General features: G+C 40.4%; 1 protein-coding gene across 10 annotated transcripts in view; it reads left to right on the plus strand.

Moving 5' to 3' along the window:
- Positions 1-15,000, plus strand: part of gapvd1 (GTPase activating protein and VPS9 domains 1) — a 161,822-nt gene that overhangs the window by 112,474 nt on the left and 34,348 nt on the right. For 6 of the 10 annotated variants that reach the window (XM_053680232.1, XM_053680233.1, XM_053680234.1 and 3 more), the window contains exons 13-16: positions 2,555-2,689; positions 5,255-5,374; positions 5,576-5,653; positions 6,344-6,451. In XM_053680232.1, coding sequence (XP_053536207.1) covers positions 2,555-2,689; positions 5,255-5,374; positions 5,576-5,653; positions 6,344-6,451 — 441 coding nt within the window. The remainder of the gene's footprint in view (positions 1-2,554; positions 2,690-5,254; positions 5,375-5,575; positions 5,654-6,343; positions 6,452-15,000) is intronic. The other 4 variants (XM_053680228.1, XM_053680227.1, XM_053680229.1 and 1 more) reach the window with 1 other exon arrangement.

The following is a 15,000-nucleotide window of genomic DNA, read 5'->3' on the forward strand; positions in this document are numbered from 1 at the left end:
CGTACAGTTTTAAGGACACCAATATCAATACCAATGGTTTCTTTGATGCGTTCTTTTAGTTGTCTCTCAGAACTGGTCATTTCAATTTCATGAAGCAAGTTATAAAAACTGGTCTTTAGTGAACATTTCAAGAAGCTCCTAAGACTCCTGTATAAAATCAATAGTTGTAGGGCTCTTACTATGCAATACTACAGGCCAATCACCCCTGAAGGACAACCCTTATAGTTATCAAATACCTAGACATGTACAAAAAAAACTACAAGTATCCAAATAACACACAAAGCAGTCAAACTGTTCATTCTCTAACAAATGGTTAATAAAACCATAAACATCACAATAGAGCTAGATACTACCACTCACAGTATAGCAGGGTACACTGCTCCAAACATCTTCACATAAGCTGCTAACACACTGAAGTCAGGATCATGGACCTGTTACCACAATAGCTAACTCACCTAACTTATGTGACACTTCCCCATCACACTCCATTACCCTTACAGCCAGTGAGTAATGTTGCTGGGTGCTGTGTTTGTAATATCACAATGCAATCAATTTAAGAGAGAATGAGCAACCCCCTGATACCTGACTAATTTTCCTAACTATCTCTCTTTTGAGGCATAATGAGTGCAGGGCACCTTTTAAAAACAGATTTCAGTAATCATAATACAAGCTTTGGAATGATAACAGAGAATCAAGTCTCTGTATCTCTCTATCTAGGATTACATAAAAAATAATAAAGGAAAAATAATTAAAGTGTGAACCATAGGAAGGGACGAATGACTTAGTCTACTCAAAGTCTCACAGCACTCAAACAACTGCAAAAATTCTATCAAAATGGAGGTGATTAATCCAGCAACAAACTGCAAGCCACCAAACAACAAATTAAATTGTATGGATTATTTGGACAAGGTCCTATTATGTTGCAACCCAAGTCAACTTAAAACTATCAAATAAGGAAATGCAGAAGACAGAGAACACCAGACATAACAGACTTCAGATCAAATAATTTTTACATGATGGCCTTATCCAGAGCGACTTGCCGAATTGCTTTGGCATCTTTATCAAAAACACATCTTCATGCTAGTTCACTAGCAGGGACTGTAATAGGTACCAACACTACCATTTGAAAACCTGCTTTTATATTACCTTTGCTCATCTTAAAATTGGGTGGTCTGTCACCAAAGGTGCAATGTTCTAAAAAGTTTAACACATCTAGATGTATATATAAAAAATGAAAACTAAAGTTATGATCTGTTGTTTCATATTCAACTTTTGATTTCAAACCCAAATGTCTTCAGTGTATAGCAAAAACAAAAGAATTGGCCTTGCCATTCCAATACATTCGGAGGGAACTGTATTTACACTCACCATACACTCTATTAAGATCACCATTGCACCTGAACATTCATGCAGTTAACTAATCGGCCAACCATTTGGCTGCAGTACAATGCAAAACATATACAGGCCAAGAGCTTCAGTTATTGACATCAGAACATGGTGAAAAAGTGTGATGCCTGTGAATTCGATCATGGCATGGTAGTTGGTGCCAGATGGGCTGGTTTGTGTATTTCATAAACTGCTGATCTCCTGGGAATATCACAAACAATAGTCTCTAGTGTTTACACAGAATGGTGAGAAAAACAAAAAGCATCCTGGAAGCAGGAGGTCTGCAGATTGAAACACCTTGTTGATCAGAGAGATCAGAGGAGAATGATCTGACTTTTTTAAGCTAACAGGAAGTTTATAGTAACTCTAATAATTTTTACAACCGTAGTGACCGGAAAAACATACCAGAATGCACAACACATCAAACTTGGAGGTAGATAAACTACAACAGCAGAAGACCACATCAGGATCCACTCCTGTCAGCTAAAGAAGAGGTTATCATGGGCACAGGTTTGGCAAACTGGACAGTTTAACTGTAACAAGTATTTAACTATCCAGTTTCAGTGAATCTTCCTTTGATGGCCTCAGATTATTGTTCACAGCTGACAGGAGTGAAACCTGCTATTGTAGCTCATCCACTGCAAGGTTACTTGTTTTGTGCATTTTGAGATGCTTTTCTGCTCACCCCAGGTGTAAAGAGTGCTTATATGAGTTACTATATCCTTCCTGGCAGCTCGAACCGATCTGGCCATTTTCCTCTGAACTCCATCAACAAGGTATTTCCACCCACAGATCTGTTGCTTACTCAGTGTTTTTTGTTTTTTTGCACAATTCTGCGTAAACTCTAGAGTCTGGTGCGTGTGTGTGTAAATCCCAAGAGATCAGCAGTTTCTGAAATACTCACTACCAATATACATGCCACGATCAAAATCAAAGAGATCACATTTTTTCTTCATTCTGATGTTTGATGTGAACATTACCTGAAGCTCTTGAAGTGCATCTGCATGATTTATTTATTTATTTATTTTTGCATTGTTCTGTTGGCACAATATTGGCCGATTAGATAACTGCTTGAATGTGCAGTATGTGTAATACACTTGCAGTACCTGGTGAACTGTAATAAACCATTACTGTGTGTGTGTGTGTGTGTGTGTGTGTGTGTGTGTAGAGACTGCAGATTTAAAGCAAGAGGAGCGTTTGCAGGAATTAGAAAGCTGCTCAGGGGTGGGCAGCACTTCAGATGATACTGAAGTCAGAGAGGTCAGCTCCCGACCAAGCACCCCAGGATTGAGCATCATCTCAGGTACCCACAAAGAAATCCATACAATTTAAAAAAAAAAATTAATTCAACATTAAGCTATCTTAAAAATGCTCCAATTCTGGTTTCATCTCCCTGTTTGCTGGCCTGCTATCAGAATCACTGCTACTGATCCTCACTACCCTCAACATTGCACTCACCCAGTAACTTTAAAACATCTGTGCTCAAAGTATGTGTAACAAGTTTCTACATTTCACAAAAAAATACCAAAAAATGCCTTTCATAAACATATGACTAATCACACTCTACCTAAACTGTAGTGTTTCACAAATAGTGACTTGCTAATGAAAGCATAATTTAATGTATTACTTGCAAATGTACTGTTTACTAGATATAAAACTTTCAAAATGTTTGTAAGTAAAATGTCTTTTTGTATTTTACACATTTTCTCTCATAACAGGAAACTACAGTGCCATTTGAGAAATAAATGAGACTATGTATTCTGGTCACTGCAGTGGAAAGTGCCACTTTCACGCTTTGCAAAATAAAAATAATATCATCCAGTAAATCTAAAGGCAGAGTTGTGTATGAATGTGGATCTCATGGTGTTACCATACAGCTAGGAAATCTGAAAGTTTTGTCTTTACTTGATGGAATAAGGAGGTTAGTCAAAACAGCTTTTGACATAAAATAGCAAAAGTGAATATTAAGTATATATATCAAAAAAAGAGAGAGCGAGCACATAATGGTACCTGTAAGATCTCTGTTATTGCGATGTCATATCAGAGCTACTTCTGTTTTTTGTTTTTTTTGTTTTTTTGCCGACTTTGAATTCCTTTGAGGGATTTTAGGAAGTTCCTACAGTGAGGGAAAAAAGTATTTGATCCCCTGCTGATTTTGTACGTTTGCCCACTGACAAAGAAATGATCATTCTATAATTTTAATGGTAGTTGTATTTGAACAGTGAGAGACAGAATAACAACAAAAAAATCCAGAAAAACGCATGTCAAATTTTATAAATTAATTTGCATTTTAATGAGGGAAAAAAGTATTTGACCCCCTCTCAATCAGAAAGATTTCTGGCTCCCAGGTGTCTTTTATACAGGTAACGAGCTGAGATTAGGAGCACACTCTTAAAGGGAGTGCTCCTAATATCAGTTTGTTACCTGTATAAAAGACACCTGTCCACAGAAGCAATCAATCAATCAGATTCCAAACTCTCCACCATGGCCAAGACCAAAGAGCTCTCCAAGGATGTCAGGGACAAGACTGTAGACCTACACAAGTCTGGAATGGGCTACAAGACCATTGCCAAGCAGCTTGGTGAGAAGGGGACAACAGTTGGTGCGATTATTCGCAAATGGAAGAAGCACAAAAGAACTGTCAATCTCCCTCGGCCTGGGGCTCCATGCAAGATCTCACCTCGTGGAGTTGCATTGATCATGAGAACAGTGAGGAATCAGCCCAGAACTACACGGGAGGATCCTGTCAATGATCTCAAGGCAGCTGGGACCATAGTCACCAAGAAAACAATTGGTAACACACTACGCCGTGAAGGACTGAAATCCTGCAGCGCGCGCAAGGTCCGCTGCTCAAGAAAGCACATATACATGCCCGTCTGAAGTTTGCCAATGAACATCTGAATGATTCAGAGGACAACTGGGTGAAAGTGTTGAGGTCAGATGAGACCAAAATGGAGCTCTTTGGCATCAACTCAACTCGCCGTGTTTGGAGGAGGAGGAATGCTGCCTATGACCCCTGGAACACCATCCCCACCGTCAAACATGGAGGTGGAAACATTATGCTTTGGGGGTGTTTTTCTGCTAAGGGGACAGGACAACTTCACCGCATCAAAGGGACGATGGACGGGGCCATGTACCGTCAAATCTTGGGTGAAAACCTCCTTCCCTCAGACAGGGCATTGAAAATGGGTCGTGGATGGGTATTCCAGCATGACAATGACCCAAAACACACGGCCAAGGCAACAAAGGAGTGGCTCAAGAAGAACCACATTAAGGTCCTGGAGTGAAATAGGCAGTCTCCAGACCTAAATCCCATAGAAAATCTGTGGAGAGAGTTGAAGGTTCGAGTTGCCAAACGTCAGCCTCGAAACCTTAATGATTTGGAGAAGATCTGCAAAGAGGAGTGGGACAAAATCCCTCCTGAGATGTGTGCAAACCTGGTGGCCAACTACAAGAAACGTCTGACCTCTGTGATTGCCAACAAGGGTTTTTAAACCAAGTACTAAGTCATGTTTTGCAGAGGGGTCAAATACTTATTTCCCTCATTAAAATGCAAATCAATTTATAACATTTTTGACATGCGTTTTTCTGGATTTTTTTGTTGTTATTCTGTCTCTCACTGTTCAAATAAATCTACCATTAAAGTTATAGACGGATCATTTCTTTGTCAGTGGGCAAACGTACAAAATCAGCAGGGGATCAAATACTTTTTTCCCTCACTGTATACCCTGGTATGACTCATGATGCATTTACACTGCACATGACTGAGATGTTCCAAGGAGAAGTTAGCTGTTAAACATGAGCACCATTATACAGAAATGAAACAACTATGAAAGTTGAACAAATTAATGTATGTAAATTTTTGTAGGTATTAGTGCAACATCTGAAGATATCCCCAACAAGGTTGAAGACCTGCGCTCAGAATGTAGCTCAGATTTTGGAGGCAAAGACTCTGTCACAAGCCCAGATGGAGAGGATTCTGCACACGGTAAACACATCCTAATAGATATAACTGTTTTAACAGGAAAGCATGTATCTAAATAAAAGTATTGCTAAGTGAGCTACAATTTAATTTGTTTAAATGAAATCTTGTGTGCTGGGACACCAGATAATATGGTGTTAAAAGCTTTAGTCTGGGTTAACCCTTTTTTATCCCTCTCTTGGCTCCATCATTCCTGCATGTCTCAAGGAGCACATGGTTTGTCCTGTGTGCCTGCTCAAACTGACTCTCTGCTGACCATGTTTGATCCACTCTCTTCTGGAGAAGGTAATGTAAATCGCTAGCCTGCCCTGTATGGGATATTACAGTTGCATGCCAGTGTACTGTTATAAATTATTGCCATGACCTTGTGCTAAATGCCAAGAACCCAATTAAAAATTAAGTTTCTCCCATTCCCTCATTATGCTCAGTAATAATATGCACTTAAGGTCTCTAGCAATTAAGTAGGTGGAGTTCAACAACATTGAAATTTTTTTTACTCCTTGAGCTTGCCCCCATTCCCACCCATGTACACAAAGCTCCACCCTGATCCTATGGTGGCTCATAGAGTTCAACAAGAATTCGCATCAACAAGGACTGTCTTGACATCACTTGTTGTAACACTATAAACACGTGAAATTCGGTTTCTACCAGGGTCCGTACAAGGTGCTTGAAGTGCTTGAATTTGGCATTTGGAAATTTAATTACTGGAAAATCATGAAAATAGACAGTTTTTGTAGTGGTGCTTAAAAAGTGCTTGAATTATAAAAAGTCAATAAATATGAAATCGCAAAAAACTTTTATTTTCGATAGAAAACGAATACTTCCTTTCACTCAAACAATGACTCTCCTCTGAAGCCCCTCCCCCTCATCCTCCTCCTGCTATTCACTCACTCATTGTGACAGACAGCTCTGGTCCACTTCTCAGACCCCTTTAGCGACTTTTTTTTTGTTGTTTTTTTTTTTCTTTCAAAAAAGCACCTAGTGACAAATCTATCGACATTTCGGGCAAACCTTGGCAACTTCCCGCAGAAGAGAGTGGCCAGTACTGCCCCCCAAGCATGAGGTCCTGCTTTCCACCCGCAGGTATCTCTCTCTCTCTCTCTCTCTCTCTCTCTCTCTCTCTCTCTCTCTCTCTCTCTCTCTCTCTTTCTCTCTCTCTGCCTCTGCCTCTCTGCAGCTACCCTGTTCATTTAGTGTCAGAGAAGAGCAGCATATTCATTCGCTTCTAATTTTCTCTCTGAGTGATAATTTTACATGTAAATACAGCTGAAATCACAGCATACATGTTGTCTTAAAATTGTGTGTATGGTGATTTTGTCAGACGACGTCGCGGTTATAAAATCAGGATTTTAGCAGGATCAGCAGCTTGGAAGTGACTGCTGGTGAATATGTAATCTTAATGGGCTGCGTTTCAATCACTATTTCATACTTGTTCCACTGTCTGACAACAAACAGAAAAATGTGTAAATGAAAACAGCTTTATTGGGAATTCGTCTGTATTAAAATAGAGTACGTGAGAATGGAGTACTGAATGAATGCGTAATGAATATGCTAATTAGTGCATGATATCATCTAGTGACATTTAGCGACTTTCCACTGAAAGTTGTTGGCTATAGTGCTCCTATCATTCACCTGTAGTATAGTGCCGTTATGGTGAAGATGAAGCAATGCCTAGGAAATGCAGTCCAACATGGCTCGAAAAGGCGGCATATAAAATTGGTTGTGTTTTTATTATTTTTTTGTGGGGGGGGTTTAAAAAGAAAAAATGAATATGTTTCAATGATATCTCTTGTGTTGGGCACGGTGACTTAGTGGTTATTACGTTTGCCTCACACCTCCAGTGTTCTCAGTTCGATTCCTGTCACTGCCCTGTGTGTGCGGAGCTTGCCTGTTCTCCCCGTGCTCCCCCAGTCCCCAGATATGCATTGTAGGCTGATTGGCATTTCCAAATTGTCCATTGTATGTGCATGTGTGTGTGATTGTGCAAAGCAATAGGTTGGCTCCCTGTCCAGGGTGTCCCGTCCTCGTGCCCCGAGTCCCCTCCCAGGCTCCCCACGACCCTGTGTAGGATAAGCGGTACAGAAAATGGATGGACTCCTCTTGTATAGTCCTTGAAAACAAAAAAATAGTTTTTGAAAAGTCCTTGAAAGTCCTGGAATTTCATTATGAAGAATCTGTATGAACCCTGTTCTATTGATTTATGATAATGGAAGAGTGTCCTCACTGTCCTATTTTTCTTTGTAATAAGCTCTCATAGGGCTTTGAAGCTCAAATGTTAGCATTGTTGGCTGTCTAGTAGTTATCTAGCATCACAGACATTTCTGTGAAGGTGGTTCATCCAGTGCATTGCTTTACCTGGCTCTCTAAGTGATAAACATGTTTACTTGATTAATTCTGTAAAGCATGCTATTCAAACAATTCAGAGCTTTATACAGATTGCATTTTTCAGAATATCTGGGGAAAAAAATACAAACCTAATATCTAGAGAGCTTTAGACATTGTCACAATGTACAGTATCTCACAAAAGTGCGTACACCCCTCAAATTTTTGTAAATATTTGATTATATCTTTTCATGTGACAGCATTGAAGAAATGACATTTCGCTACAATGTAAAGTAGTGAGTGTACAGCTTGCATAATAGTGTAAATTTGCTCTCCGCTCAAAATAACTCCACACACAGCCATTAATGTCTAAACCGCTGGCAACAAAAGTGAGCACACCCCTAAGTGAAAATGTCCAAAAATGTCCCCCCCCGTTGTGTCATTTGACTTGTTAGTGTTACAAGGTCTCAGGTGTGAATGGGGAGCAGGTGTGTTAAATTTGGTGTCATCGCTCTCATACTCCCTCATACTGGTCACTGGAAGTTCAACATGGCACCTCATGGCAAAGAACTCTCTGAGGATCTGAAAAAAAGAATTGTTGCGCTACATACATTCTAGGAAAGTGTCATTTCTTCAGTGTTGTCACATGAAAAGATATAATCAAATATTTACAAAAATGTGAGGGGTGTACTCACTTCTGTGAGATACTGTACCTTTATATAAAAACAGATTTATGTCTAAATCTTTAATGCCAAAGCCTGTGGTGACAATGGGGAGGAAAAACTCAAGACAACATGAGAAAGAAATCAGACCCATAAAGAAACCCATTCTCTCAGGAAATCTATATTAAATAAGCAATCTTTACTATTGTGGTGAGCAGAAAACCATCTCAGAATTCACAACACATCAAACATTGAGGTGGTAGGGCTATAACAGCAGCAGATCACATCATGTTCCTCCTGTTAGTCAAGAACAGGAATCTAAGGCAAACATGGACACAGACTTAACACAACTGAACAGTTGAAAACTGGAAAAATATTGCAATTTTTTTTTTTCTTTTTCCCCTAATTTTCAGCTTTGATGTAGTCTGCTGTTGTAGCCCATTGGGGTTTTCCCAGTATACAATGGTTAGTACCTACCAAAAGTGGTCCAAGGAAGGACAAGTAGTGAACCAGTGACCAGGGTCATAGGCACCCAAGGCTCAATGAAGCACGTGATTAGCAAAGGTCTGTCTGTTCCGATCCCACAGAAGCGTTACTGTAACAGAAATTGCTGAAAAAGTTAATGCTGGCCATGATAGAAAGGTGTCAGAACAAACAGTGCATCTGCATATGGGGTTGTGTAGCCACGGACCAGTCAGAGTGCCCATGCCTACCCCTGTACACTGCTGAAAGTGCCTACAATTGGCATGTGAGCATCAGATCTGGACCATGGAGCAATGGAAGCAGGTGGCCTGGTCTGATGAATCACGTTTTCTTTTACATCTTGTGAACGGCCAAGTTTGTGTGCACCACTTGCCTGTGGAAAAGATGGCACCAGGATACACTATGGGAAGAAGGCAAGCCAGCAGAGGCAGTATGATGCTCTGGGCAATGTTCTGCTGGGAGACTTTGAGTCATGTCTTTCATGTGGATGTTACTTTGACACGTACCACCAACCTAAACGTTGCAGACCAAGTACTCGTCTTCATGTCAACGGTATTCCCTAATGGCACTGGTCTGTTTCAGCAGGATAATGCACCCCAGTTGAAAGTTGCTGAGTTTCAGAAGACCCTCCTTTTCAAAATACCTTGAAGGATCTGCCTGTCAGATATGATTCCATCCAGTGCAGCACCGTTCCAGTGATGCCTAGGCTGAAGAGAGTTGACAGGAGGATGTGCCGGTGTAGAGGGATGTGTTAAAGATGTGTGTGAGTGCAGGTAATAATGTGGGAGAGATGGACTGAAGAAGGTGAGAAGGGATAGGGTCAAGAGGACAGGACGGCTAGAGAGGAGGAGTTTTGGACATCAGTCTCTGAGGGAGGAGAGTAGGAGGAAAGTTGAGAGTTACATGGAGGAGGAGCCAGTCTATGCATGTCTGGGGTTGAGAACTGGTTCCTGATTGATGTAACCTTGTTGGAAGAGAAAGTGGCAAAGGAAGGAGGGGACAGAGAAGAAAAGAAAAGGTTTTGACGAGAGTATGGGTGTTGGGAGAGCTGCCAGTCTTCTCTTGGTAGTGTATGGCTTTAGCAGTGGAGATGCTATGGGGAAAAAGCAGAGAAAGAGTTTGGTAATTGGTTAGGTCAGTCGGATCGTTAGATTTATACAATTTCCTTTCAGTTGCCCTTAGCTTGGCCTGGTTGTTACACAGGGCTTCTGAGAGCCAAGGGCTAGATTCAAGTTAACATGGTCAGTATCAAAAATTTGTTTCAATTTAAATCGTGACCTAGAAATTTTGCAACATCTTGAATTGTTTCCTTTTGCCTTTTTTGTTTTCAGAATTCTGAAACATTGTTTCCAATTTATAGATTGTGAAATAGTACCAATTAAGCAAATAAGTATTTGACCCCCTCTGCAAAACATGACTTAGTACTTGGTTTAAAAACCCTTGTTGGCAATCACAGAGGTCAGACGTTTCTTGTAGTTGGCCACCAGGTTTGCACACATCTCAGGAGGGATTTTGTCCCACTCCTCTTTGCAGATCTTCTCCAATCATTAAGGTTTCGAGGCTGACGTTTGGCAACTCGAACCTTCAGCTCTCTCCACAGATTTTCTATGGGATTAAGGTCTGGAGACTGCCTAGGTCACTCCAGGACCTTAATGTGCTTCTTCTTGAGCCACTCCTTTGTTGCCTTGGCCGTGTGTTTTGGGTCATTGTCATGCTGGAATATCCATCCACGACCCATTTTCAATGCCCTGTCTGAGGGAAGGAGGTTTTCACCCAAGATTTGACGGTACATGGCCCCGTCCATCGTCCCTTTGATGCGGTGAAGTTGTCCTGTCCCCTTAGCAGAAAAAAACCCCCAAAGCATAATGTTTCCACCTCCATGTTTGACGGTGGGGATGGTGTTCCAGGGGTCATAGGCAGCATTCCTCCTCCTCCAAACACGGCGAGTTGAGTTGATGCCAAAGAGCTCCATTTTGGTCTCATCTGACCTCAACACTTTCACCCAGTTGTCCTCTGAATCATTCAGATGTTCATTGGCAAACTTCAGACGGGCATGTATATGTGCTTTCTTGAGCAGTGGACCTTGCGCGCGCTGCAGGATTTCTGTCCTTCAGGGCGTAGTGTGTTACCAATTGTTTTCTTGGTGACTATGGTCCCAGCTGCCTTGAGATCATTGACAGGATCCTCCCGTGTAGTTCTGGGCTGATTCCTCACTGTTCTCATGATCAATGCAACTCCACGAGGTGAGATCTTGCATGGAGCCCCAGGCCGAGGGAGATTGACAGTTCTTTTGTGCTTCTTCCATTTGCGAATAATCGCACCAACTGTTGTCCCCTTCTCACCAAGCTGCTTGGCAATGGTCTTGTAGCCCATTCCAGACTTGTGTAGGTCTACAGTCTTGTCCCTGACATCCTTGGAGAGCTCTTTGGTCTTGGCCATGGTGGAGAGTTTGGAATCTGAATTATTGATTGCTTCTGTGGACAGGTGTCTTTTATACAGGTAACAAACTGATATTAGGATCACTCCCTTTAACAGTGTGCTCCTAATCTCAGCTCGTTACCTGTATAAAAGACACCTGGGAGCCAGAAATCTTTCTGATTGAGAGGGGGTCAAATACTTTTTTCCCTCATTAAAATGCAAATTAATTTATAAAATTTTTGACATGCGTTTTTCTGGATTTTTTGTTGTTATTCTGTCTCTCACTGTTCAAATACAACTACCATTAAAATTATAGACTGATCATTTCTTTGTCAGTGGGCAAACGTACAAAATCAGCAGGGGATCAAATACTTTTTTCCCTCACTGTACGACCACATCACACCGATATTATCAATACTGCATTGGCTCCCAGTAAAATCTCGCATTAACTATAAAATACTTTTATTAACCTATAAAGCACTAAATGGTCTCGCGCCACAATATCTAAGTGACCTTTTGGTTTTATATAATCCGCCACGCCTACTTAGATCAAAAGATGCAGGCTATTTGACGGTACCTCGAATAGTGAAGGCTACAGCAGGGGGAAGAGCTTTCTCTTATAGAGCCCCACAGTTATGGAACAGTCTTCCTATTAGTGTTCGGGACTCAGACACAGTCTCAGTGTTTAAGTCTAGGCTTAAAACGTATTTGTTTACTCAAGCCTACCCTGACTAGATTCTGTTCTACTACTTCGCAGTCATAATTATCTTTTTTCTCCCTCTCTCCTTTCGCCGAGCCCCACACGAATTTATGGAGATACTAGAGATCCAGGTCCTTTCTGCCTCTGGATGGAGCTCAAATCTTCTTTAATTCCAGACTGCTGGGACTATGGCTTCTCCTAACGCCATACAGACTTCATATAAATCCATAATGAACTTTTTCACACTAACTGTTGTTACCCAGATGAGGATGGGTTCCCTTCTGAGTCGGGTTCCTCTCAAGGTTTCTTCCTCTTAAAACATCTTAGGGAGTTTTTCCTTGCCACTGTCGCCACTCAGTGGCTTGCTCAGTTGGGATAAATTCGCACCTTTAATATCTGTATACCATGTTGATATTTCTGTAAAGCTGCTTTGAGACAATGTCTATTGTAAAAAGCGCTATACAAATAAAATTGAATTGAATTGAATATATAATGAACGATTTGATTGGCAGCAGTGGTCCTAGAGGCAAATTGGTCAGAATGAGATCTAATGTATGGTACAAAGAATATGTGTATGTCTGAAACATTGAATAATATACAATAATTTACACACCATTTATACAGCCATTTTAAAGGTTTTTTTTTTACTGATATAGCACAACTTTATTTATGGAGTTTCATGCTGTGAATTCTTCTCAAGATTTCTTGAGTTCATACTGATGTCTGGTGAACATGTGAATAGCCTCAGAGGAAATATATTTACTGAAAAAAATGTTGATGCGTCCAGTACTTTTTTCCTCCACTGTAGATTGACGTCATACATAAGCCTATCAAGTTTGGTGAAGATATTTTGTTAAAGCAATTTTTGTAAAATTGGCCACGCCTACTTCCGATGTTTTCGCATATCGTAGCTACCCCAAGTCAAAAGTTCAAACTTGTCTTGATTACTTTTGATATGAATCAAATTGGAGATATCCGTTTTGTTTGGTTTGAGCCAAGGATTCCAGTGGTATAAAGCACTTGAATCTACAACAAACGGTCTAGGAGTTATGAGCAGTTTTGCATTTTTTATCTCCCCTTATTGACCGATTTGACCAAGTCTGTGTTTCTGAGTAGCGAGCAATACTACTACCATCTGACCAAGTTTCAGGTCTCTAGGCCTTACAGTTTGGTCTGCCCAATCAGTTTTATAGCGGAATAATAATAAAAATCTTAACAATTACAATAGGATTTCAGCGCTAAGTGCTTGTCCCCCTAATAATAATAAAAATCCTGGCATATAAAAATGCAAGCAGTTCAATTCAATTTATTTATTTATTTTTGTGTAGTGCTTTTTACAATGGACATTGTCTAAAAGCAGCTTTACAGAAACATATAAACACGGTATACAGATTTTAAATGTGTAAATTTATCCCAATTGAGCAAGTCATTGGCGACATTGGCAAGGAAAATCTCCCTAAGATGTTAAGAGGAAGAAACCTTGAGAGGAATCAGACTCGGAAGGGAACCCATCCTCATATGGGTAATAATGGATAGTTTAAAATTAAAGGAAAGTTCATTATGGTTTAATATGAAGTCTGTTTGTTGAACTAGTCCACTGTTCAAAGGAGACCTGAGTGCAAAACTGCATGTTGTAATTGCAGTCCTGGGGCTTTAGAAGTGACCATAGTCCCAGCAACCACAGTGTGTCCATCTGGAATTGGTGTAGATGAGAGCTCCATCCAGAGGTAGGGTAGCCGAATGGATCAGGCAGGTCTGGAGAGGATCAGGATCTCTAGCATCTCCATAAAATTGTGTATAGCTCGACAGAAGGAGAGAGGGAGGGATTGTTAAGAATGTGCTTTGCGTAACAGAAAAAGTATACTCATAGTAGGTTTGAGTAAACAAATGCGTTTTAAGCATAGACTTAAACACTGAGACTGTGTCTGAGTCCCGAACACTAATTGGGAGGCTATTCCTTAACTGTGGGGCTTTGTAAGAGAAAGCTCTTCGTCTTGCTGTAGCCTTCGCTATTTGAGGTACCGTCAAATAGTCTGCACCTTTTGATCTAAGGAGGCATGGTGGATTATAGAAAACCAAAAGTTCGTTTAGATATTGTGGCGCAAGACCTTTTAGTGCTTTATAAGTCAGTAATAGTATTTTATAATTAAAGCGTGATTTCACTGGCAGCCAATGCATAGTGGATAAGATCGGCGTGATGTGGTCATAGCTTCTAGTTCTAGTTAGGACACTAGCAGCTGCATTCTGTACTAACTGGGGTTCGTTTATGCACCTACTGGAACATCTAGACAGTATGGCATTACAATAATCTAGGCTAGAGGTGATGAAAGCATGAACTAAAATTTCTGCATCATGTAGTGACATTATATTTCTTATTTTAGCAATATTTCTGAGATGAAAGAAGGCTGTCATAGTAATATTATCTACATGAGCATCAAATGATAGACTGGAGTCAATAATCACTCCAAGATCTTTTACTGCTGCACATGATGAAACGGAAAGTCCATCCAATGTATCAGAAAGATTACTTCTAGCTACACTTGGTCCTAGTACAAGTACTTCTGTCTTATCAGAATTAAGTAAGAGGAAATAATAAGCATCCCACATCTAATGTCTTTTACACATTCTTCAACTTTATCAAACTGCTGTCTGTCATCTGCCTTTGCTTAAACATACAGCAGTGTATCATCAGCATAACAGTGGAAGCTAATTCCATGTTTACAAATAATTTGACCTAGAGGTAGCATATATAAAGTAAAAAGCAGTGGACCTAAAACAGAACCTTGTGGAACACCAAATTTAACCTCGGCATGCATGGAGAAGTCGGCATTTACATCTACGAACTGATAAAGATTGGTCAAATAAGACCTGAGCCAGGAGAGGACTGTTCCCTTAATGCCAACAACGTTTTCTAATTTATCAAGGAGAATAGTATGATCTATAGTATCAAAAGCTGCACTAAGGTCAAGTAATACAAGCAACGAGACACAACCCTGATCAGTTCACATAATGCTGAGACGTTGGCAACATTTACATGCACATCAAAT

Source organism: Ictalurus punctatus, chromosome 5 (assembly GCF_001660625.3).
Source record: "Ictalurus punctatus breed USDA103 chromosome 5, Coco_2.0, whole genome shotgun sequence".
In the NCBI taxonomy this organism is placed as follows: domain Eukaryota; kingdom Metazoa; phylum Chordata; class Actinopteri; order Siluriformes; family Ictaluridae; genus Ictalurus; species Ictalurus punctatus.